At 44.6% G+C, this 24,500-nt stretch overlaps 1 protein-coding gene across 2 annotated transcripts in view; it reads left to right on the top strand.

Annotated features, from left to right (window-relative positions):
* LOC120850418 (dihydrolipoyl dehydrogenase, mitochondrial) overlaps positions 1 to 24,500 on the top strand; it is a 33,760-nt gene that overhangs the window by 1,694 nt on the left and 7,566 nt on the right. For both annotated transcript variants that reach the window (XM_042291974.1, XM_042291975.1), the window contains exons 4-9: positions 872 to 1,010; positions 1,794 to 1,894; positions 1,988 to 2,131; positions 11,875 to 11,976; positions 15,433 to 15,657; positions 23,990 to 24,126. In XM_042291974.1, coding sequence (XP_042147908.1) covers positions 872 to 1,010; positions 1,794 to 1,894; positions 1,988 to 2,131; positions 11,875 to 11,976; positions 15,433 to 15,657; positions 23,990 to 24,126 — 848 coding nt within the window. The remainder of the gene's footprint in view (positions 1 to 871; positions 1,011 to 1,793; positions 1,895 to 1,987; positions 2,132 to 11,874; positions 11,977 to 15,432; positions 15,658 to 23,989; positions 24,127 to 24,500) is intronic.

The following is a 24,500-nucleotide window of genomic DNA, read 5'->3' as shown; positions in this document are numbered from 1 at the left end:
TACTGGCTCATCTTTGTGTAAATTGACATTGCACTGTCAGAAAACCTTTGTTAAAATCTGACTGAATAGATCATGTATGTCCCAAAATGCATTTAACCCTGGAAAAAAAAAATAGCAATATTTACGGTGAAAATAGCAATTTAGGCAGAGCCATAAATGCAGCCTATGGACCATCCTCTTCTCTACTTTATTGAGGCAAAAGCCTTACTTGTCTCATTACGCGAAAATGCGGTGGCATTGTGCCTAAAAGATGGTTACACCAATACGTCATCAAGCATGTGCCTCAGAAATAAAACTCAAAGGAAAGCACGGCAACGCAGATGCTTCGTCACGGAAGCTGTTGTGAAGCCGGCGGATTTCGCCGTGCCTGCACAGTTGGGAAGCGTGATATCACCGCCGGAGCGCTGTGTGAACAAGGAAGACGTGGCGCGATGCTTGTAGGAATGTGCTGCATTTAGGAATGCTTTTGCATTTCTACACGTAAGCAGTCTTAAGTGTCTCTTCCAAATTTTTTCTCACTCTTAATCGGTGTATGGAGGAAAAGCATGCTCTAGTTGCACCTCTCCTCCACACTCCTTCTGACCAATGGGAGACTCACAAAACAACTCCTCTTTTGACGTCACTGTGGCATTGGCCTCCAAATAAAGTGATTTCTGAGCCAGCGTGCACGAGTAGACAGAATTGGTCCAAGCTTAAAATGTGTTGCGCAATGTTCATATTGCAATATTCATGTTATTTTCTTGGGGGTGGGAGTGCATTTTGTGACGTATGTCATATTAAGGCGGTGTCTCTTTAAGGTTCATACCACTACTATTGCTTGTGCACCATCCCTGCAGGTAATGTCAATTTGTTTCTTTTTCTTTCTGGGCAGACGGCATGCATAGAGAAAAACGACACACTGGGAGGTACCTGCCTCAATGTTGGCTGCATTCCTTCCAAAGCGCTGTTGCACAACTCTCATCTTTATCACATGGCCCATTCGAGCGACTTCAAGAACAGAGGCATTGAAGGTACAACCTTGCTTTATTAGGGTGTTATTCTTCACATATTGCAGCTTGAAAGGTTCACACAAAAGGTTACATCCTTTAAGAAATCTTTGGTGGGCAAAATGTCTAGTAATGTCACGAAGTTGATGTCCTGTCTTGGTACAGAAAGTATTGTTTGCTTCTCTCACAAATCACATGGAGATGCTCTGGGTGAATTGACTTTCTAGATGTGTTTCTTGAATGTAGTGAAGTAGCATTTAATGCGACCAGGATTTCTCCAGCAGGGCTGTTACCAAACTGCGTCGGAGTTTGCAAATGCAGGGCAGTTGCACATTCGTCTGCGCCTATAATCTGATGTAGCCATGGTTGCCTTTCTTGAGGCCAACATCTCCAGTTTTTATTTAATTTGCAGAGGAAGAGGGTGAATAGAAGACCTTCCTAATGGTAAATAGAAGCTGCAAGGTGCACTAAATATAATTGTGTATTTTACGGGATAGTCATTACTTTCAGCCCCTGAAATGGTCTGCTTTAGAATCGCTCTTCTGATGCACTGCTGTTATAGAGCATGAAAACCTAATGGTGCATTTGCCTCGACATTTCCAGAAAATATGTATGGAGCATGCTCCAGAATTCCGTTTCAGTCAAAATTGCTTTTGGTTATAGTAGATTAAGCAACCGCAATGACACTGTTTTGTGATAAATTGGTATGTTGATATTATACTATAATCCATTGTTTGAATGTTAGTTTTTTGGACCACGTCTTTCTGAATAAATTCACATAATTTTTTTTTTAAAACCTATTGACAGTCGACAATGTTCGTCTCAACTTGGACCAGCTCATGAACCAGAAGAGTGCTTCAGTGAAAGCTTTAACTGGAGGAATCGCACATCTTTTCAAGCAGAACAAGGTAAATCTCTCATTTTGTTCATGAACAAAAGTAGTGTATGTGAGGTGAGCAGTGTAAAAATACAAGTTCTGGCATCTTTTTTTCTTTTTCCAGGTTACCCACATTCAAGGTCATGGCAAGATTACTGGCAAAAATGAAGTCACCGCTTTGAAACGGGATGGCACCAGTGAAGTGGTCAAGACCAAAAACATCCTCATCGCCACAGGATCTGAAGTGACCCCTTTTCCAGGAATTGAGGTGAAGCCCTCGATACTCCATTTAAGGGGCCCTTCAATCCTATTAACCGTCTACCTTTCTTGCGGTTTCCACGTCTCTTGTTGTTCGGGCAACCCAGCGGGCACGGAGAGAGTAACTATACATCGGTCATCATATCTTAACAGGACAACGCAAAAACCTCCTTCTTCTGGGCCCTGTGATGTCGAATGCGCCCGGCTTGTGACGAAAGTGTGACGTTTTTGGTCTTGACGTCGGCCGAAGAGGGAGAGCTGCCCCGTTCCCAGGCAGCTTCTCTCCTCGGCCTCACCTCCTTTCCCCATCTTCCCCTCCCTCCCCACATTCCTCAGTCACTGCGGCAAGGGGAATCCTCCAGCGTGGGAAAGGGGGGGACAGAGAACCAAGCACGTCATGAAGGAGGTTATTTTTTTGCTTGTTTTTTGTAATTTTAATATGCCTATAACTTTTAAAATAAAGCAGATTTCAAGAAAAAAAATAAGTTCACTAAATTAGTACGTTCAGTGCGCTCAGGTTCGGTACAAAATAAAAAAATAGTACAAAAGTCGTTGCAGGGCCCCTTTAAAGAGCAACTCCGCTCAATTCCGAAAAATTTAGGCTTACATGCGATTCCATTTCACAAAGCACTACTAAACAGCTCCAAGTCCTCGGTTTCGCGAAAGGTGGAATATTATTTATGTAATCTTACTTTAAACATCAGCTGATACCGAAACCGAAACTTCGGTTACGTCAGGCAACATTGGTCTCGTGTCGCCAGAGTCATGGCTACGTCACGTCGAACCACGTGGTCTCGTGGCGTTCGTGTATGGCACCCTACTTCGTGGGGGCGAGGGACAGGACACGCGACGCGCGCAGGTCGCTTCGCATGGCCTGGACGGTGATGGCTCGGGGGAAGGGGAGAAGACGAAAGAGAAGGGGAGTGGAGAAACAGACCGATAAGCGCGGAGGGCAGCGCAAACTATCGCATCCGCGTTACGGTGATCACGTGGACGCCGTTCAGCCAACACCTGGAGGAGAAACTCATGACGTCATCGTTCAATTTCGCTCCGAGAAGTAAAAACAAACAAAACGTGAGAATGACGTAGTCATGCCTCTGACGTAGTGGCTCAACGTTCGCCGCTCTAGCTCTGTCGCATTGACTGCGCTGACGATTGCGCCTCACGTCGCACGCGAGAGTTGGCACATTTCGTCGACTTGGCTGATTTGAAAGTTTGCTGGCCAGTTTATTAAATATAGAGACGGAATTAGATCATAATATTTGACATGGGGTCTTCCTATATGACACTGAAGAGGGCTACATAGTTTTCTAAATATCAAAAATGAAGCGGAGTTGCCCTTTAAGACTTGCACATGCATTGATATACGATTACAATATTGTATTATCCCAGGAGATGGCCCACCCCTACTTTTTGTCTTGATTTGCTATTTTATTTTAAACACCAAAAGGTATAGCCCACTCCTAGTAATCATAGTGTTTAGGTCAGGTGTCTCAAACTCATTTGAGTGTGAGGGCCAGATAGTCCAGCCCGAAAAGGTCCAGGGCCAACATAAGACCGGGAGGGGGGGGGGAGGGGGGGGGGGAAAGAAAGAAAGGAGAGAGAGAGTTTAAAAGATTTATAACAGAAGAGGCCTCGTGCTCTCTTTTTCTAAACTCACTGTTTTGCGAGCACCATTTTTAATTTGATTTATTTATATACATTTACTCGCAAAATGAACGCACTTTTTTTCCCGAAAAATCGATGCAAAGTTGAGGGGGGCGTTCATTACGCGAAGTAAAATTTTTGCGTCCGTATTTACTCGCATAATGAACGGACCTTTTATCCTGAAAAATCGAAGTAATTTCTTATCTCTTTGGGCGTGGCGCCCGACCCTGTAACCAAACTAAGCTGTGCAAAAAAAAAAAAAAAATTTTTTTTTTAATTTTTTGGGTTTTCTTTTCCGCCGTTCGCAAGCTGTTTTGTTTGCTTAGGCGTTGCTTAGGCGAGGGCTCTCCGCTTATCTTTCTCACCTCCTTGCGCGACGCGCGACCCCCCCCCCCCCCCGTAACCAAACTGCGCTGTGCAGAAAAAAAAAAAAAAAAAAAAGCTTAACTTTTTACGAGAAAAGAGTCAAAGTACAGGCTAGCTGGTGGAAGTCAACCATTTCGTCGTTTACCCTGAGACTGGGTTTTTTTTTTTTTTTGTAGAGCAGAAGAAACAGAAAAAACAGACAGGTCTCAAACTCAGCTACACGTTTATTTCAAAAACTTCCTCTTATATAGTTCGTTTTCGTCGTCAACAACCAATCACATACGACTTGTCCTTTGCACCGTGACTTTACAGGTTCCACTATGATCAAGGGACAAGGACGCCATTTAATTGCTAAATTTTGCTGGGAGTCTATGGGGCAAAGGGTCGTTTTCTTTCCTAACTCAGGTCATAGAAGCCCATTAACGCGCTTGAACAATTTACACAAGGTATAAATGATTACTTTCCCATAGCCACCGGTTTTGTTGCGATAGGTTAAGTATTTTTTTAACGCGAAAAATGGTAAATTCCGCCATTTTGGACGTTGCTGCTTGTCTGGCAACTTTGCTTTCTCCGCTCGACGTTTGCAATTCTCGGAGCGAGAAGGAAGCGAGAGAGGCTGCGCCAAGGCGCTCCTTGCTTGCAATGGGGGGCGAGAGGAGGAAAGGCGCATGGAGCAACAGAGTTGCAACAGAGCGGGCGCCTGCTCTCGTGCAGGCAACACTGGCGCATATTCTTTCTCGAAACCTCTCCCTCAGGCGCCGCCATTAAATTGCAAACGCTCCCCAGGTTTTGAGTTGCGCCCACCCTCACTACAGCCTCCCTAACCTCCTTGCGCGCGGCGCGCGACCCCCAGTAACCAAACTGCGCTGTGCAAAAAAAAAAAGAAAAAAAAAAAAGCTTTTTTTTGTTTTTTCTTAGTTCTGTGTTTTTTTGTTTTTTCTTTTCTTTTTGCCGCCTTTCGCAAGCTGTTTCGTTCGCTTAGAGCGCTTCTCTTCCTCCTTGCGCGCGGCGGCGCGCGAACCCAAAATCCAAACTGCGCTGTGCAAAAAAAAAAGAAAAAAAACTACTTTCCATGTTTTGTTTTTTTCTTGCTTCCGTTGGATCTTTGCGGATATTTTAACGCCTTTTGCAAGGCGTTTTTTCCCGCCGTGCTGCCCATGCATTCGCGACCTCGCTGCACCAGGATAGAAAAGTGCGTTCATTTCGCGAGGGGTCAAAATTTTGACGTCCGAGTTGGGGGTGCGTTTATTACGCGAGTGAAAAAAAAAGAGTCAAAATTTTGAGAGCCGACTTTTGGAGTGCGTTCATTACGCGAGTGCGTTCATTGTGCGAGTAAATACAACTGCTTTTCGCCCCGGCCTTGATTGTGATATTGAATAATTAAAATGACCCCGCCTTTTAGTGGAACTAGAGAGGAAGTACACTGTTGTTCCCGTTGCTCAATATACTCAGGAAGTAACCCAGCTGAACATGTCTCTAAAAAACAATCAGCTAATTTTACAGTTCTTGCTTTCCTGGTGATCTTTATTCCAACACTGAAAAAAGACTTGTCTTTAAATAATGATATTTTTGTGAAGGCGAAGATCTCGAGCTTGTTGGGTGATTTCAGATAAGATCGACCAAAGGATGGCTAGTCGACATTTTCAAATCAACTGATGTTTTTATATTTTATTGTCTAGTGTCTGGTATGAACGAATCCAAACTTAGTTTTGACTAGAAAAAATACTTGGGGACAGGAAAAATCGTAAGGCATGAGGTGGTGGACAGTTGCATTAACGCGCACTGATGGAGGGGGCCCGTTTGAGAGTGAATAACTAAAGCGATAACATTAGGAGAACTCTAATACGTTTTAGGCGCAAACTATGGGTATAGCTTGCTTGTAATATAAAGTAATCATATTTATTTAAAATTTATTTATTTTTCTAAAAATTGACAAACATGCCTGCTCGAACGACAAATGGCAAACTTTGGAGGTCTGTATCTCATGAAATAATTTAATCATTATGATATAATTTGCAGATATTATTCTACTAATATATAGCTAATATTTAAAAAATAACTAAGGTATCTGTGTGATACAATAGTTAGGATATATTTAGTCAAACATGGAAAAAAAAATCAAACAAAGAAAAATTCCGATGCGAATAAAAAAAAAAAAACCACCCTCGATTTTTTTTAAATTTAGGTAACCTGTTATACTCTATTTCGGCATTCATTTCCATTAAAAACATGTTGCATCATTTTATTGAGAAAGAAGATACAACTCCCCAAAGTAGGGTCCTTTTTCAAAGCCTACACTTAGCAGTGTTTTATACAAGAACTGACTCTGAGTTCCAGTTTCATGAAACCAACACACATCTTTTATATATTTTTATTCAGATGAGGCCAATGATAACTAAAGAAATCGTTCACACACTTAAATTAAGGAGAAACTACTGTGTACAAAGAGGTATCATATTACGGACTAGTGATCCGAGAAAAGATCATGCAGCCATCGGCCACTAGGAACTTTGTTTACTTTATTCTCCTGCGACACTATATGCTATTCCCTCTTCCGCTCTACCTTCATCTCTCTCTCTCTCTCTCATATATATCCCTGATATATATCCAGAACAAAAACATGTTCAAGCATTCCCTTTCTGCGTGGTAGTGTTCTGTGGCTAGCAAAAATCATTTCCTCGCTAAGCTCACGATTATGGCAAAATAGTTGCCGGAAACCGCAGACGACACTCGTTGCTAGTTCTGGCAAAACGGCCGATACAATTTTTTTTTCGCATTTCCCCGCTCGCTGTCAAGGACAAGGGGGTTAGCTTCAACCAGCAAAACATGGCCGCCGACGCCTGTTTACTGAGCAGTCATGCCTGTCGCCATCTCACTCGCTGGCGTCACGGGCGATAATATCAGGCACAAAGGGGCACACCAACCGGCAGCATTATCCCCAAATACTCGAGCCTCGCGTAAATACATAGAGTGTAAACGCTGTCGCCATGTTATCGTAGTAAGACCGCCCCCCCCCCCCCCCCTCCCCCAACGGGGGACTGCAGTACGCGACGGCGTACTAACACAACGGCGACGATATCGACATCGCGGGCTCCGAATTTTCCCATAGTTCTACTCCACGGGCATTTCTCGAAACGCTTGATATTGTGTACGCCCGCCTGGAAGGATTTCAGGCGCGTAGTTAAGATAAGGCGGTTCTCCGCGGCAAAAGAAAGCAATTTCACAAAAGCTTAAAAGCGGCGGCGACGCGTGTGCGGTGAACGCTTGTAGTTTTGGTGTAGACAGGGTGTGTGTGTTCTCGTTGTTGACACCAGCCGGCGATAAGGCACTGCAGGCGGTAGCTCAGTACAGCAAGGGCTAATCCGAGTGACCATCAACGTAACCCCACCGCCAACCCCTCGCGAACCGGTCGCCGACATGGCTCAGGCTGTGTCATGAACCACGTGGTAGAAGCTCGGGTGCTTTCATATCAGCGCGTGGAGGGACGACAGTGCGATTCCGGAAAGTCTTTTTCGAAGGCCGCTGACCACAATTTTTTGTCTGGAGACTTTCCCTCTTTCTTCCTTTGACGTGGATCAAGCTTTGCCGACAGCCTCAGTTGTGACCTCTCTTTTCAAATGTACGTTTGCAGTGAGTGAGCTCCTCAGCCTCATACTTGTCACTTGTGCACCCAGTAGTTCTTTCACTTGGCAATTATATGCCATCAGTTGGGGTTTAATTTCTATTATTTATGTATACATTATGAAGACGTCCTGGAGCTCCGAACGACTGTTTTGTGCAGATTACTTTTGCAAACACAAAAAGACTATACCAAAGCAGCGGAATTTTCGAAGTGTTGGCGAGTTGGACCTAAACTCGTTGAAGCAAATTCTTCCGCCTGACTGTTCCACCAAAGTGAGTGCGACGGACTACCTGTGCTACCATTGCTTCATGCACATCACTAAGGAGATCTCGATGCGAAGCTCAGAGCAGTGCCCTGACATATTTGTGCCAGCTGAAGAAGCAATTGAAGATCTAAATCGCAGCATACTACCTACAGATGTGTCGCCGCTGAGACAACCAAGCGTCGTAAGAAGTCGGGACAGGCCTGCCTATGTCAAGAGAAAGCAGACAGAACTGGAGCAGGTTGCTGTCAAGAATATACGCTCAAGGCTACGTATTGCGTACGACAGGGACGCACCATCGGGGTCGTCCGAACCAACATGCTCCACATGCACTGAGTGCATGGGTGGACAACTTTCGGCAGGCCTTTGAAACCGCCACCTCTCTCCGGGAACGTTGTCAACTGCTTACACTCCTGCGGTCAACACTGACGAAGAATGAGGTTCAAAAGATGATTCCACAGGCCTCAATGTACCTCATCAGTAAATCCCGAAAACTCAAGGAAAAGCATGGCGTGTGGTATGAGCCGGATCCTTACACGAGGTGCAAGGTGAGCCCTGAGAACCTGTCTGCTGCCCTAGAGTACTTCACGAAAGACGAGCTACAATGTTCGCACCAAAGTCCCAACCAGAAGGACGTCATCTCTGTCATGCTCAACGGAGAGAAAACGTTCGTGCCAAAGCGCTTCATGACACGCTCAATACGAGAGGCCTTCCGTATATACAAAGACAAGCATCCCGATTCCGGCGTTGGGCTAACGAAATTTTATTCGTTGCGCCCTAGATGGGTCCAATGTATTCCACACCAGGAAGTGTGCGTTTGTGTGCGCTGCGCCAAATATTATCTTTGTATTGCCGCTCTAGAGAACGTTACAGGCTCAACATTCAACACTGGTGAAATGAACTCGGCATTTCTGTGCGACCCAGCAACAGAACTGTGCCTTCAAGGAGACTGTGATCACTGCCCAAAAGGCCAGTTTCTTACACTCCAGGAACTTGATATCCCGGAGGATGAAGAGATTGTGCTTGCAACATGGGAGTCCGGCGACCTTGTGAAAAAAACTTTGGAACCTGAGACTTTCCTAAAAGTCATCCAAGTGACGGTTGGAAGTTGGGTACTTCACAACCATATCCGGCAAACGCAAGGTAAAGCGATCTACGATGAAAAACAGTGCATGCAACGCGGGAGCATTGTCTTTCATTTTGACTTTGCTGAAAACTGGACCATCGTGCTTCCTGACGAAGTGCAAGCATATCGCTGGAAAAAAAAACAAGTTTCGATATTTACATGTGTAGTGACGACAAGAAAATCTACAAACAGCTTTGCCATCATCAGTGAGGACCTGTGTCACGACGCCGCTCACGCTTGCTTGGCTCTAGAAAAAGTGAAGGAGTGGGTTGAAGACAACGTTGCGGTATACTCGTACGTGACGTACGTAAGTGACGGCGCTGCCAGTCATTTCAAGAATCGCTACCAGCTTCACCAATTTGCAAAGGACGATTGCCCACAAGCCCAGTGGTTATTTTCTGCATCTGGACATGGGGAAAAATGCATGTGACGGAGTTGGCGGACTCGTGAAGCACCAGGCCACGCTGAACAACCTGAGAGAACGTTCAGTAAGCGCAATTCAGACGGCCAGGACAATGGTGAGCGTTCTATCAAAGAAACTGAAAGGCGTGCATCTTGTATATCTGGACGAAAATGAGGTTGTTCGGTATCGTGAAGAAAAAAAAGAAGAGTGGCTGACGGTGCGCGCCTTCCCTGGCATTCAGTCTTGGCACGCGTGGCGGCTCAGCAAGTCATCAACAGAAGGGACCTGTGACGTATATGTAGCACGGACAGTCGGATCTGCTTGGAAGCAACTTTATTAAATGGGTACAGCGAGGAAAACCTTAGCGTAAAGTGCCGAATTTGATTTCCCAAGGACTGCTCATTTTGAATGCAGGGACATCTTATTTATCACATTTTTCTTCACGGGGTATTTAACCTACTGTTTTTGTTGGTGGTTACTAATAATTTTTATCTGATCACTATAAAAAAAATCCCAAAATGTTATCCTCGAGCAGGATAAAATATATCGGCTTGCCACGATTCATTCATACACCGAGAGCATCGAAGCTGCTCCAGTTAGGCACTATGGCATCCGTCACCTGAAATTGTTTGTAATCGTAAGTACACAGTTAACCTAAATATCTTACTATTATATCTTTGTTTTTGTGTGTGGAAGTAAAGTTATTTATTTTACTCTAGATGTAAAATATACCAGAAGGTACAACTTCACACTGCATCATCTTTTCTCAAATCATTAGTCTCTAATATGATACCACTTTGTACGCTTATGTAAAATGCTGTATATAGTTTCTCCTCCCTTTTACTGTGTGACCGGTCGCTCTTTTTATCAATGACCTCATCTGAATAAATGTATATAAAAGATTTGTGCAAGTTTCATGAAACTGGAACTCAGAGTCACTTCTTGTATAGGACACTGCTAAGTGTAGGCTTTGAAAAAGGACCCTACTTTGGGGAGTTGTATCTTCTTTCTCAATAAAATGATGCAACATGTTTTTAATGGAAATGAATGCTGAAATAGAGTATAACAGGTTATCTAAATTTAAAAAAAATCGAGGGTGGTGTTTTTTTTTTTATTCGCATTGGAATTTTTCTTTGTTTGATTTTTTTCCCATGTTTGCCTAAATATATTGTAACTATTGTGTCACTCAGATACCTTATTTATTTTTTCAATAATAGCCATATATTAGTAAAATAATGTCTGCAAGTTATGTAATAATGATTAAATTATTTCATGAGATACAGATTTCCAAAGTTTGCCATTTGTCGTTCGAGCAGGCATGTTTGGCAATTTTTAGAAAACTAAATAAATTTTTAATAAATATTATTACTTTATATTACAAGCAAGTTGTACCCATAGTTTGTTTGTAAAAAGTTTTAAAATTCTCCTAATTTTATTGTTTTAATTATTCACTTTCAAACTTGCCCCCTCCATCAGTGCGCGTTATTGCAACTGTCCACCTCTCCCTGCCTTACGATTTTTCTTGTCTCCAAATTTTTTTTCTGGTCAAAACTAAGTGTGGATTCGTTTATACCAGATATTAGACAATGTCATATAAAAACATCAGTTGATTTAAAAATGTCGACCAGCCACCCTTTGGTCGATCTTATCTGAAATCACCCTGTAGCTTTATCTTTGGCAGTTGCTCCTGCTGATTGAGAGTTTGCGCAGCCGACATGCATCCTTCAACAAAGAGCTGGCGCTTACACCCTAGTAGCAGAATTGTTGTACAGGTGTTTAACATGAAAGAAAGCAGGGCATAAAATAAAGCAAAACAAAAGACAAATGAACATGGATAAGTATAGACTATGTGAATACGTAAAAGAGCAGAGCTATTCTTTTCGAGCGGAAATGAATCGGCGAGATGAGATCAATATGGCACATGCCATTTCTAGCAATCGAGACAGGGGAACCAGGACCATTAGCCGGTTGCTTGCGGGCCACGTCCCAGCGAGTCGAGGGCCGCATGCGGCCCGCGGGCCGCATGTTTGAGATCCCTAGTTTAGATCATTGATGACCTCGACGTAAATGCGGCTAGTTAGCTATGCCGACTAGCCGCATTGCTGACTGGGAAGTACAGTCATCCTTGCTTCACTGTCCCTTGCCGCGATAACAAGTTTTGAAGGAAATTGTGATCTATAAATAGCATTTCTTCTACTTTTCTTGATTTTCTGCTGATTTGCTTTCGATTTTAGGTGGGCCATCTTTCAAGATGTTACGTTAGTGCTTTGGTGGAAACATAATTTTGTATTCAAAGCTAACACCTATGTTGTTGTTTTTTTCTGCAGGTTGACGAGGAGACAGTAGTAAGCTCCACGGGCGCACTAAGCCTCAAGCGAGTACCACAGAAGATGATAGTAATCGGCGCTGGAGTTATTGGCCTAGAGCTGGTAGGAAACATTTTCTGCAACTTATGTAATTCTGCAACCATCCAGCTAATTCACCGTCATACAAATCATCCGTTTGTGATTCTGGAGACCAATAGAGGTCGTCGCCCTCGACAAATACGGCAGCCGAAAACAGGTCGTGCACGCTACGTGCCAACGCAGTGCACGACGTCGAGGTTTGAGCAGTCGAGCATTGGCTTCAAAACGGTTTGCCCTGATTATTATTCGTTACGTTCGGAACCTGCGGAGGTGTGTTGGCGCAAATGAGCGTCCAGAGGCTATTCTTCTCAGGAAAGTGATGGAAGGACTACCAAATGTCCTTCTACCACGCCGATGAACGTCAATAAGTGCACAATCTCCGGTTCGTGCAATACGTAGGTCGCGTCCAGAGCGACCTAAACAATGGGCGGATATGAGAGTAACGACAGAGTCACCCGAAAAACTGTTCACACTATACAACGTGCAAAGCAGTGCAAGGCACACCTAATTATTTAGGCAATTTTGAGTCACGGTCATCCTTGTGGCCCTGTTGTTGCTGCCGTTTTCATTGCTATCGACATGTAACCAACCTAATTCCCCTCGCTTCAGAGGCGTCATAACTATTCAGGAGATCGAGGGGGGGGGGGGGGGGGGGGGGTCGACATTGCTGGTGTTGGGGGGGCAAAAGTGATTTCCCTCCTGCCCCTTCCGCCGTATTGTTTCCATAAAATTTCAGAAATATCTGGGAGGGGTGGAGGGGGAGGGGGGGCAGCAGCGGCGGCGGCAGCAGCGATTGGGCAGGAGATCGAACTATAGGGGGCGCTCTGACCCGTTTGTTTTCCCCACGCTCGGTGTTTACTCAACACAAGGCCTGTACACATGCCAACAGGCCTTATTGGCATGGCCATGTCATCTTCTACAATAGAGCGCGGGGCACAGTTTAATGTAAAAAATACTAACAATCGACGAAGCGACGTTAAGTGCCGGATCGATCTTCTGAGAATGTGAGCTTGACCCACTTCGGCTTTTGTGCTAAGCTGGGATCGTGCATGCTGCATTGTTCATGCAGGCCGTCGTGGAAACAAAAGAGCCCCTCCTCCCCCTCGCCGGAGAACACGAACTCCAGTCGAACGCTGACGCCGCGTTCGGTTATGTCGGCTGAGCGCTGCGTCATTGTATTTGTTGTCCCCATCCGTGTGGTTGATAAGTTAACCACTTGGGGCGTAACGGTCTGTCCTCCTCCCCAATTGCTGTTGCTTGTTCTGACGCTACTGCCTTGTTTTACTTTAATTACCATCACACCAACTGCCGACAACGTGCAATCGTGGAAGCCACAAGAGACGAGCAGAACTCGCGAAAGGACCTATTCCTGCCAGTTCAGTGTTTTCCTGCTAGGTGCTGTCCGTTTTGTTGGAGTCGCAAATGTGCCGCAGCTTTGAATGAAAGCTTCGTCTTCACTGGGTATGCTTGTATTTCTTCGTACAAAGTAATGGGCTGCATTTTGATGCTTACAAAATCTTCTACAGATCAGCCTATTTTGTCGGACGTTAGCACGTAAAACACTCGACCGCAATCTTTATATATGAAGCTGTGAATCGGGCAATGAAAAGTCTCGAAGACTTACAAAGCTTTGCATATTGAACAACTAACTACAGTAATCTTGATAAACCTTGGGGACCTTGAGGGGATTTGAATGTTTAGACATAATTGTCTGCATTGAAATTCTGCTTGTATATTGAAGTCAAGTGTTGATAAGATTTTATATTTGTTGCTCACACTTTCAGTCTGTCCATATATTTTGTTATTTTCTCATTAAAACAAATACTATCTGCGTAATGCTGGTAGTGTACATCCAATTCTTCTTTCGGTACTAAAGCGGTTACCTGACGTTGTTTCTTTTTTTTTTGGTTTGTTTGCTAAAATTTATAGGCCAGTTAATTGTAATTCTTGACACTCAATATGTAATACAGTCGAACCTCGATATAACGAACTTCAATGTAACGAAATCCTCGATTTAACGAAGTATTTTATTTTTCATAATTTCTTGCCCATAGACCCCATGTATTTTTGGTCTCTATATAACGAAGTCGATTTTGCTGCTATTTCAATATAATGAAGCGCCATTGCCATAGAAGGCAATAAATAAATCAACTCTAAAAAACAACTTCGCAAAAAAATTGTGGTTAAAAAAAAAATTACGCGCAAACGCGAGCGCTTGATAGGTTACTTCATGGGGACAGGCCTTCCAACGTTCCTAGGCTGCCCGAGGATGCGGCGCCGGTAGCGCCGGCGAGGCATGCGGCAAAGCGGATTCCGCGGGGCTGGCCAGAAAATGCCGAGCAAAAAGTTTACACGGCATAACAGCATCACCACTGACATTCACTGATCATCATAGTCCACTGTACCGCGGGTAGCGCGGGAGCCAACTTCAGCGGGGGAGCGACGTGAACCGCGACCGCGCACCGCGCGACCGCACGGGCAGTGCCATCTAGGAGAAGACCGAGAAGACCGATTATCGTCTTGCGAGCGTGATGTAAAGCAAAGGCGCAAGCACACTGTGGGCGCAAGGGGGCAAGTAAACTGTGCGGTCAAGAGTGCTGTGTAGGTTGGAAACATTGGCACCGCCTAAACTGCCTAAACTAAACAGCTTTATTTTTTAACCGGGCGGTTCACTCACGGGCTTGCTGCCATAAGGAAACGTAAAGTTCTTTCTTTGGATGAGAAAGCAAACGTTTTGGACGCCATCCTGAAGAAACTGCCGAGATCACGAGCACTTGGGAAGTGCTCGACGCAATGGACGTACTGAGGAGGTACACGGCGTCACATGGGCAGCAAGATGCCGTGTAAGCGCTCTGGGCGCTCGAACGCCGTATGACGCCGCTGCTACTATCGGACAAGGCGCAAGCAAAACTCGCAGACTACTTTGCCCCTAAATAAACGTCATTTTCGGTGAGTTTTCATACCCGTAAAATGTTTCGGAATTTTTTTTTTTCGCATGCTAAAGCCAAATTTCGATTTAGCGAAATTTCAATGTAACGAAGTAAATTGCGAATTTTACCGACTTCGTTACATCGAGGTTTAACTGTACTCGTATACGTGTTTGGTTTTTATTTTTCGGTTGGCTGGTCGCCATCTGTCATTTGTAAGGCTCTCATCAGGTCAACATTCCGACTTCTTGCCCCTGTAGCCTATATCAGTCTCCGACGGCATTTATTGTAAAATAAATTATTTATTTATTTATTTATTAATTAACTATGTTGAATCTTCAGTCCAACATAACAGTTAATTGTAAACAAGGGACCGTCTTTTAACATTTTATGATAAAAACAGATGCTTAGTGGAGGCTCTTCTCTCCGACGTAGGTTGAGCGTAGCAAAGCTGGTTGTAAATAGGGAATATCCTCTTGATATGTTACGATAAAGGTGGACAGTTGGGTGATTTCTCTTTTCCTTGGGTCATGCCTGGTGTCCTACCCTCCAGGGCTCTGTGTGGTCCCGCCTGGGGGCTCAGGTGACGGCGGTGGAGTTCCTGGGCCACGTGGGCGGCATGGGCATCGACATGGAGATCTCCAAGAACTTCCAGCGTATCCTGACCAAGCAGGGGCTCAAGTTCAAGCTGGCCACCAAGGTCACTGGGGCCACCCGCTCCGGGGGCAGCATCACTGTCAACCTGGAGGACGTCAAGGACTCCTCCAAGAAGGAGCAGGTGCGAGGAGCAGAGAATGTCTAAGTGTGCTATTGTGCTGGAATTAATTCTGGGGACTTGGCTCTGGACATCGAACCGAGACACACGAATGCCCAAAGTGGTTGCAGTACTGTAAACTCGAGAGTGCCTCGCACATTTGGTGTGTATATACTGGAATGTCATGATGTTGGACAGGTATTACACTCTGTAGGACTTAAAAGTAAAGATGCTGAAACTGCTGGGGTACGACACTTTGGAGGGCCAATGTTTTGGAAATTTTTATAACAAATTTAGTCTCTGTAAGGATTCAGCTACAGTAGAAAACCTAGATTAATCTCGTGTTTATTACAGTAAAATAACCGCGGAAGCGCCTACTGTTAACATTTCCCAAGCTTGGGAATTCTGCAAATTACACGTTCAGCTCCCACTTACTCCAAAGCGCTGTCATCAGCAGAAAATATTCACCCAGTTGCAGCATCCACAAGACCGCCAGCAGCCATGACGGGCGTATCGTGTTAAAATCAATGTGCTTCTCCGATTCTGTTCACCTTGCCTTTAAAGCTCTTTATTGGCCGCCATCTTGGTTTTAACCATTTGACTGGACAAGCGCCCGTGTCTAGATTAACCCAGTTTTCCATGAAAGTGGGATGGGTGCTTCCCCGGTATTTTACGGTATGTCTCTTGCTATATATTTTCCTTCCTTTCTGTTGTGCCACCAATCCTGAAGGTACTGGAGAAAAAAAGAAAAAAAAAATTGAGCCCACTGGTTGAGATGTGGTAGCCATGTCACATTTTATGCCATAATGTCCACAGCAGAATTTTAAGGCGAAAGCCTTCCTTGACCCATTTTTGCAAAAACACAGCGGCGACGTGCCCTAAAGATGGCCATAAAAATTTGTCATCAAGCACGTGCCGCTCAATCCTATGCTGAAGGACGACGCCGTGCTTGGCATCGTCCTTGAGGGTGTCCTCTAGGCATCGTTCTGGACATCGTCCTTGAGGTCGTCCTAGAGGTCGGCTTGGATGTCTTTCTTGGCGTCGTCCGAAAGGTCGTCCCCAGCGTCGTCCTTGACGCCGTCCTTGACATCGTCATAGAGATCGTCCTAGACGTCGTACTTGACGTCAATCTTTGTGACGTCGTCCTATACGTCCTCCTAAACTTTAATACGTGAAGAAACATTACTTGAAAATATTTCACTCGCGAGAATATAATGCTTTCACTTTCCTACATGTAAGCAGTCTTAAAGGGACCATGAAACGATTTTGAAATCGAATTTTATCTACCGCACATCATAAAAGATGTGAAAAAAACAACAACCAAAACGCAAAAGTAGAGAGCCAAAAAAAAAAAAAAAAAATGGACTCTTTTATATTTTCTTTCCCCCGAAAACTCTCCACCTTTTCACTGTGGTGCATCCGCGGTGCCACAGCGCGTCAGCCGAATCCCGATAGCCTAATGGATCAGAGCCTACCTCACCAGCACCACGGTCATAAACAATAAATAGCCGGCGAATGTTTCTTAAAAGTTTTGTTAAAGAATATTCTGATCCACATTTTGTTGAATAATTATCAATGTGACGGAAATTGCCGAATTTTATAATGCTCGGAGCTATGCGTCATCTATCGTGTGGTATACAAAGCAAGAGAAAGATCAGACTGCGCCTGCGCATAGCCGCCTGCCTGCTGAAAAGCATGGCGTCGGTGGAGATGGTCGGCGTGGTGGAAGCTTATCGTTCCGCGTAGAGCGCTATCCTTGACTGAATTTTCGTCGCGTGTCGTGATGATAACCCAACACGTTCTAGAAGGGAAGATCCATCTACTCGTGCGGCGATGTTGTGGCGGCACCCTCAAGACAGCAGAAACGCTCGTGCCGTCGTCTTTGTTTACTTCGACTACTGTGGTACTTTTTTAGCATTTGTCTCCTCGAACATCGCATGGATCTTTTATGTTGCACATTCCATACGTGTGATCAAGTTCAAGATATTACTGGTGCGTACTGTGTTTAAAGGCATGTATGAAGGATGCGAATTTTGAAGCGTTTCCATCACCTGACAAAAGTGATTAGTGTTAGCTTTCCTTGAATGACTGCAATGTCTATGTGATCACGAAATCATATTTCTACGTTGCTATATCTCTGCTAAAATTACATTGTCTTTTAAATCATAGAAAAGGCGTGTGGCGAGATTTGTACTATCCTTAAAGTTGTGTTTTAAAGGGGTAGTGAAACGAAATTTTAGCGCCGATCTTGTTGCATAAATATGGGCTAGGGACACGCACCACCTCAGAAATATAAATATTGCGCTGTAAAACACAGGAGAACTAATTTTAAACATAATTAAACGATTTCAAATTCTCATCTGGTGGATGGGGGGAAGTTCTCGTGACATCACTTGTGCCAAAATAGCAGCGCCGTTCTGCGGCAATACGGCGTGCCGGCAGGATTCGCCTAGGCCTGAACGCGTTTGCAAAGCCTTGGCGGAGAAAGCCAAAGCGTAGTTGGCCACAGTGAGCTCGTTCTCGTTGCGGCTCTTTGCACGACACGGCCCGAGCATGCTTCTGGCACGGCCGGTATTAGTTGCTGCGAGTCGCGAGCTGCAAGCCGACGTTAAAAAGGATATGTTTGAACTACGAGGGTGTCAGCAAGGGCCACGCAAATGCCAAATACCTGTTCACACTCGGAGCGGACAAGCGCGTTTGATCGAAGTGCTGGATTCGCTCTGTTAGACCGCATTTCGGTAAGCGCTTCTGGACCGATCTTTTACGATTGCAACTCGATACTGACATGACACTCGGCAAAGAAAGGTTAGACCGACATCGCGTAGCTCCCACGAACTGCTATAGCTCGACACTGACGTAGCGTCGAGTCAGAATAAAAATGGCATACTAATAACAGAGTGTACATACCGAGTTGCCAAGGTAATCCGTATGGCGTTTATTTGAGTTCTATATCACACAAAACAAGGAGATAGAATCAATGAGAGTCCCTTTTCGACGACAGCGTTCGTCACCGCTGTCTCGGAAAACAAGGAGATCGAGATGACACGGGGAAAATATTGACCACTGAAATTTAGTTCAGGGATCAAACTACTCATCCGGTGAGGGTCCACAAGGGTCGCGTGGGCATATTCCATTCAGCAGGCCAGCCGGTCATGGACAGACGGTCTTGGCCAAGGACCGCCGGAGCAACGGTGCGCCGAGTCGATGTTGCTGCTAGGCCTACTATATTCTGCCGAGCTCGCTCGGTCGGCAGAATCGTGGCTGTTGTAGCTCTTCTCGTGTGTTTGTGGATCCTGCGTTCTTGATCGTCGTGGTCTGTTTTAAGTACTCCTTCCTTTTTTCTTGCTGGTTGAAGTCGGGACGCACGAGAAGAGCACGAAGAAAAATAAATGTCCGTTGGTGGCCGATACCAAGTAACTGAGCGACGCTGTCGGCCTTGTTGATTTGATCGTAAAAAGTGCGTAAGACAGCTTCGGAGCTGTCGTAGGATTCTGTCGTAACCTGCGCAAAGGTTACGACAATTTCGTTTCAAGAGCACGGGTTTTCTCTCAAATTTGTCGTACGCACTTTTTTCGTCGTGAATTCGCTTTGAGAATCTGGGGTGCTATGTTGCGCTTTTTGGACTCCCAGGAGACTTGGAAGAGGGAAGTGACGTCAACGACTAGAGCAAATGCAGATTGGATGTTGACAGAAGAAAACAAAATCAACATCCAATCTGCATTTGCTGCGTTGTTGACGTCACTTCCCTCTCCCTAGTCTCCTGGGAGTGCAAAAAGCGCAACATAGCCCCCCTGGCCTCGGAGCTGGTTTTGTCAGTGCTGCCGTGGTTGCCGACTTGCCGTGGTCCCGTGGTGCAGCGTGCGTGCAGCCCTTGCACATCTCAAACGGCCACGTTGTCACAGGTCGTAAATCGTCGACGCGCCACCAAGTGGCAACGCTCGTAACCACAACATTCACGCCGTAGCCTTTCCCGACCGGCACAAGTGACGTCACGAATGCGCCCAATATCCCAAGACGCATCGCGCTCTCCGATGGCCGATTTTTGAGCGCGCGCCCAATCGGGCCCATCAGGGTGAAAAATATAGCCATCCGTTCAAAATACAAACGCGCGATTATGATTTATGAATATCATTGATCATATTGAACCTATTTCTGACCATAATAGGTGTATTTCAAGTTTCGCTTCAGTATCACTTTAAAGTCGCAATTAGGGATGCCGCGAACTTTTTTCGAATCGAAGTTTCGATGATCGAATCAAGCGGTTCGAAAGGTTTGAAAGATTTCAATTTTTCGAATTGTCTATATCGTAAAATTCGACGGAGGTCGAATTTTCGAACTTGTTAGGCTAAGAAGTTTGACGCTTTTCGAACCGTCGAACTTATTACGCTAAAAAATTCGATCTTTTTCGAACTTTCGAACTTATTGCGCTGCAAGGTTCGATGCTTGTCGAACTTTCGAACTTGACTGACCAAAAAATCGATGAATTTCGAACTTTCGAACTTATTTATCAAGAGAATTCGAAAAGTTTCGAACTTTCGAATTCTGAAAAGTCAGAAGTTCGACGAACTTCGAACTTTTAGGGTAAAAGTTCGACGTTCGTCGAACTTCGAAAGACCGGCAGACGGTTTCATTTGATTTCAAGTAGTGGGGTACATTCGTAATTTTTTTTTCTCGAACTTTTGCACGCGGTGCTGCGTTCCTTACGAAAAACAATGTCGTTTATTTCAATGTTCTGGCATGCTTAGGTTTAAAGAAATAAATCCACGAAGGGGCGAGGAAGGACGACGGGTTTTTGACGATTATCGTTTGTGCCAGATTTGAAGCACGCTGCAGCCGGAGCTATTTATGGTAGATATGTTACACTTTTTTTAAGAATGATCTATGTATAGCCTAGGTAAGTGCCGTCTTAAGATGTGATTATTGTTATTCAACGTGAGTTTCGAAGAAATGTCAAACATGTATCTGCATGCAATTATGACCTAACTTGATATTTATTTTCGTCTAAGTTGTTTGAGGTATCGCATTTAAATTAACACCACAGACAGTACATATCATTGCTATCTGCACAATACAAAATATTATATTTATTGTTTTTTCACGTAAAGGAATAAATTAACTCATGGGAGAAGATTTCTAATAGTGCTCAAGTTCAGCACGTCATTAAAAGAAAGCTTTCTTTTTTCACTTCACGTTCCTGGGACGTGTTTCTTTTAGCCTGTACGCATTTTGGTAAAAGAAACTTGTTTCGAAGTTCTGAACCTCTGAATATGCAAGAATAGAACACTTCTGACGAATTCTTGATAGTTTTTTTTTCCTCCTGCTTTTTATTTCCGCTTTTTTTTTTTTTTCTTACTATCGGCACAGGTATTTAGGTCGAAAAGACAGCTTTGAACTTCCGAACCACTGAGCATGTGACGAGTAGTGCCTTCTGACAACGAGTTTCTAACCATGACCATCTACGCAACCTTTTATGCAGTGAAGAGCGACAGTAGCTATACATATGCATAAATAATTTCAGATTAAAATAAGCTCGACCACGCCGTCTTTCCCCGTATTGTTTTCTTTAACAGTCCGAAATACCTGCAAGGGGGAGAAAGAGGCTGAAGCCCCCCTTCCCCCCGCTACCCTCTTTCCCCCCGTTTTTCCTCTTCCGACGCCACTTGTATGGTAGAACGCTCCTCGACCTCGAGTTGTGTCGGCTTTTGTGCTTTTTGCGAGGCAATTCCTCCCTCCCAGAAAATAAACCTCCAGGACAATTACAAACTTCACCGGATCGGATTACTACCAGCGTGCAAGGGGTGGCGAGGTAGTTTACCAGGTCGCTTCAAGGTTTTTCTGAGCCTCAACCTCCTGCTCACCCCTGGCCGTTTCGAACTGGATGAGTCTCGTAAAACAGTGTGTTCGTGTGATCACTACTGCGTGATGCAGGTTAAAGACCCCCCCGGGGCTGGCGGTCACAATTCTGCACTGGCAAATATTCTAGCACGTCCAGGACACTCGTCGTCTCATTCAATTGCCTGAGCAACTTCGCAGAATCTAGATATCACACCCTAACTTTTCTAAACTTGATTTTGTGAAAACCAGTGAGTCGTGAAAACGTTATTTGAAACTGAAACTGTGGAAAAACTTGAAAATCAGACTTCGAACTTTGAAAACTTGGATTAGAAAGAAATTCAAAATCTTCAAAGTTTTCTTTTTTTTTTTTTAATTTAGCGTTAAAAGAGAATCGAAACCTTCGAACTTTTCGAACTTTATGCAGAAAGAAATTCGAAATCTTCGAATTGTTCGAACTTCATGTCTATAAAAATTCGAAGTGTTCGAAGTTTTCGAATTTTTTTCCAAAGAATTTCGAAATCTTCGAATTTATCGAACCTCAAGGAAAGAAATATTCGAAATATTCGAATTCGAAATTTGAGAAACCGTGAAAGCTTCGAAATTTTCGAATTCGAAACTCCGCTGTGGTCAAAAGTTGCGAATTTTTCGAATTCGAACCTCGGTCGGTACGAAAATATCGAAATTTTTCGAAATCGAACCTCAGTTCACTTCGCAAATATCGAAACCTTTCGAAATCGAACCTAGGGTGGTTCGCGACATCCCTAGTCGCAATTGCAAAGACGACGTACTGCATCTTTTTCTTTTCTTTTTTTCATCCACTCTACCCTGCGAGCCTATCCTGACAAATTAAACGTTAATAAAGCTTGAGCCCATAGGAAACTCTGTGCATTTTCTGCTACGTCAGTGAGTGACTGCGCGTCCCCTTCATTATAGAGATACCGCAGAAACGGCTGACGGCAGCGGAGAAGCGGCAGTCGTGCAGACGACCTGCTGCGCTTCGTACCAGCGTATGGGACCAGTCCCATGCTGTCGCTGTAGCGCAACATATCTAATTGAATTTCGCCCAGCTGCGATGTGTCCATGGCTATCGCAGCGATGAGAGGCGCTGATTCCGGAAATATGTCGGTGCCATCAGCACAGTAAAATCCTATTGTAAAACCTACCGGCACACCGCCAGCTCTCCTCTAACGCTCTTATTCTCCTACTGCCAAGAGAACTTTTGGTTCCGATGTCAGAGCACGTCACAACTGTCAAAATTACTCCGCGGCTCGTTATGCGGTGAGTTGGAGAGAAAGAAAAACTCAATATTTCTATAATTTTTCGCGTAGCAGTTAAACCGAAACGAAAGTGGATGCCTGTTCGGCGTTCATGTACATTGAAGGTTTAATGTAAAAGTTATTTGGGCAAAAGTAAAAAGGTCATTTCATGGTCCCTTCAAGTGTCCTTTTGCAATCCTTTTGTCCCAGAGTATCCATTATTCTCAAGTTTCTCAGGCCGTGGCCTGGACACCTCCTCCTTTCCCCTTTTTTTGTTCCATAGCACTGATCACACTGCCCTCAAAGAAGAAAGACCTGTTCACACAATACCGCTTTCTTACGTTGCATTATGTTACGGGTGCTTAGATCTGCCTACGGCACGAGTTACCAGGACATCCATGCTTCATATGAAGCTAGGCAACCTGTTAAAGCGGTAGCTTTGCATGCGACATATGAGGCCCAGATGTCCTGGTAACTCCTAACGTAACGTAAGAAAACAAGCAGATGCTGCTGTGTGAATGGGCTTTCGTATCTTACACACCTCCCCCTAATGGCTTGAGACAGTGCTTTGGATGTCGTTGACCCCTACCGTCATCTGGTACACATCTCGGAACCAGCTCTCCCTCCGTTCATTGAACCTTGTGCTTTCAGTGGCCGTGTTCCAAACCTTAAGGCCCGTTCACACTCTTGCGACCTCTTAAACCTGGGTTCCTTAAAACTTCTTAAACCAGAGAACACACTAGCGCCATCTATTGGGAAGCAGTGTAAACTCGGCGGTCCGGCATATTTTTTTATTTCTCGCGCATTATCCGTTCTTTCTTGGCTCGAAAAACTTTTGACAATGTTATAAACGAGCCTTTCTATGGGTATTACGCACATTTGACCTCGAAAATCCCGCAAAACCTTCGCTCTTGTGAAATGCAGTTCCAGGGTCACCGCATAGATGGTGCCACAATGCCAGTGTGTTCCCTGATTCTGAAAACATTTAAGAGGTTTTAAGAGATCTCGTCTCTCTCAGTCGTACTCAGTCGCAAGAGTGTGAACGGGCCTTTACTCAAATGAATCCGAGTTACTCCAGCGAGTTGTGTCACATAGCTACACAGACTGAAAAACGCTGGATGCTGGTATGTTTTAAACCCCGAGGTATAAAATCCTTACCCTGGAGTAAGGTTGAGTAAAATTTGGAAGACAGCCAGTGTGTATCATCACAATTCTTTTGTATCATTAGGCGATAACCTTGGCTCTGACGCAACATTTTCCCTCAGCTGGACTGTGATGTGCTACTGGTGTGCGTCGGCCGAAGGCCCTACACCGAGAACCTTGGTCTGGAAGAGATGGGCATCAAGAAGGACGAGCGGGGTCGCATCTTGGTCAACTCACGCTTCCAGACAGGAGTGCCCAAGTAGGTGGCTGCACTTCTTCATGGTGCCTCCCCACAGGTAGCAAAGCAAAAGCATAATTCTGGTTGTTAACGTCTGCGTGGAATCTAAAATTTGCTCGGTTCTAAATTGTTTAGGTAGCCCATGAATAAAACAGATACCTCCATCTGAATACGAGGTCGGCACTTCCTTGCAGTTTGCTTACCCGAGTTGTTGTCAAGTGCCAAATTTTCATTACTCTAGCAACCATTATCTGAGAAAGCATGGCAAAATAAACCAAATCTAGTTTGTACTGGCAGTCCTGAATTCAGGCCATCTTCACTGCTGTGACAAGGATAAATACTACTCTACAGCTTGCATTGCACAACTATTTGGACATATAAAATACTACACACAT

The sequence above is a fragment of the Ixodes scapularis genome, unplaced genomic scaffold, assembly GCF_016920785.2.
Source record: "Ixodes scapularis isolate PalLabHiFi unplaced genomic scaffold, ASM1692078v2 PGA_scaffold2__306_contigs__length_199485367, whole genome shotgun sequence".
NCBI classification, from domain to species: Eukaryota; Metazoa; Arthropoda; class Arachnida; order Ixodida; family Ixodidae; genus Ixodes; species Ixodes scapularis.
This window is presented reverse-complemented; position numbering and strand designations above follow the sequence as displayed.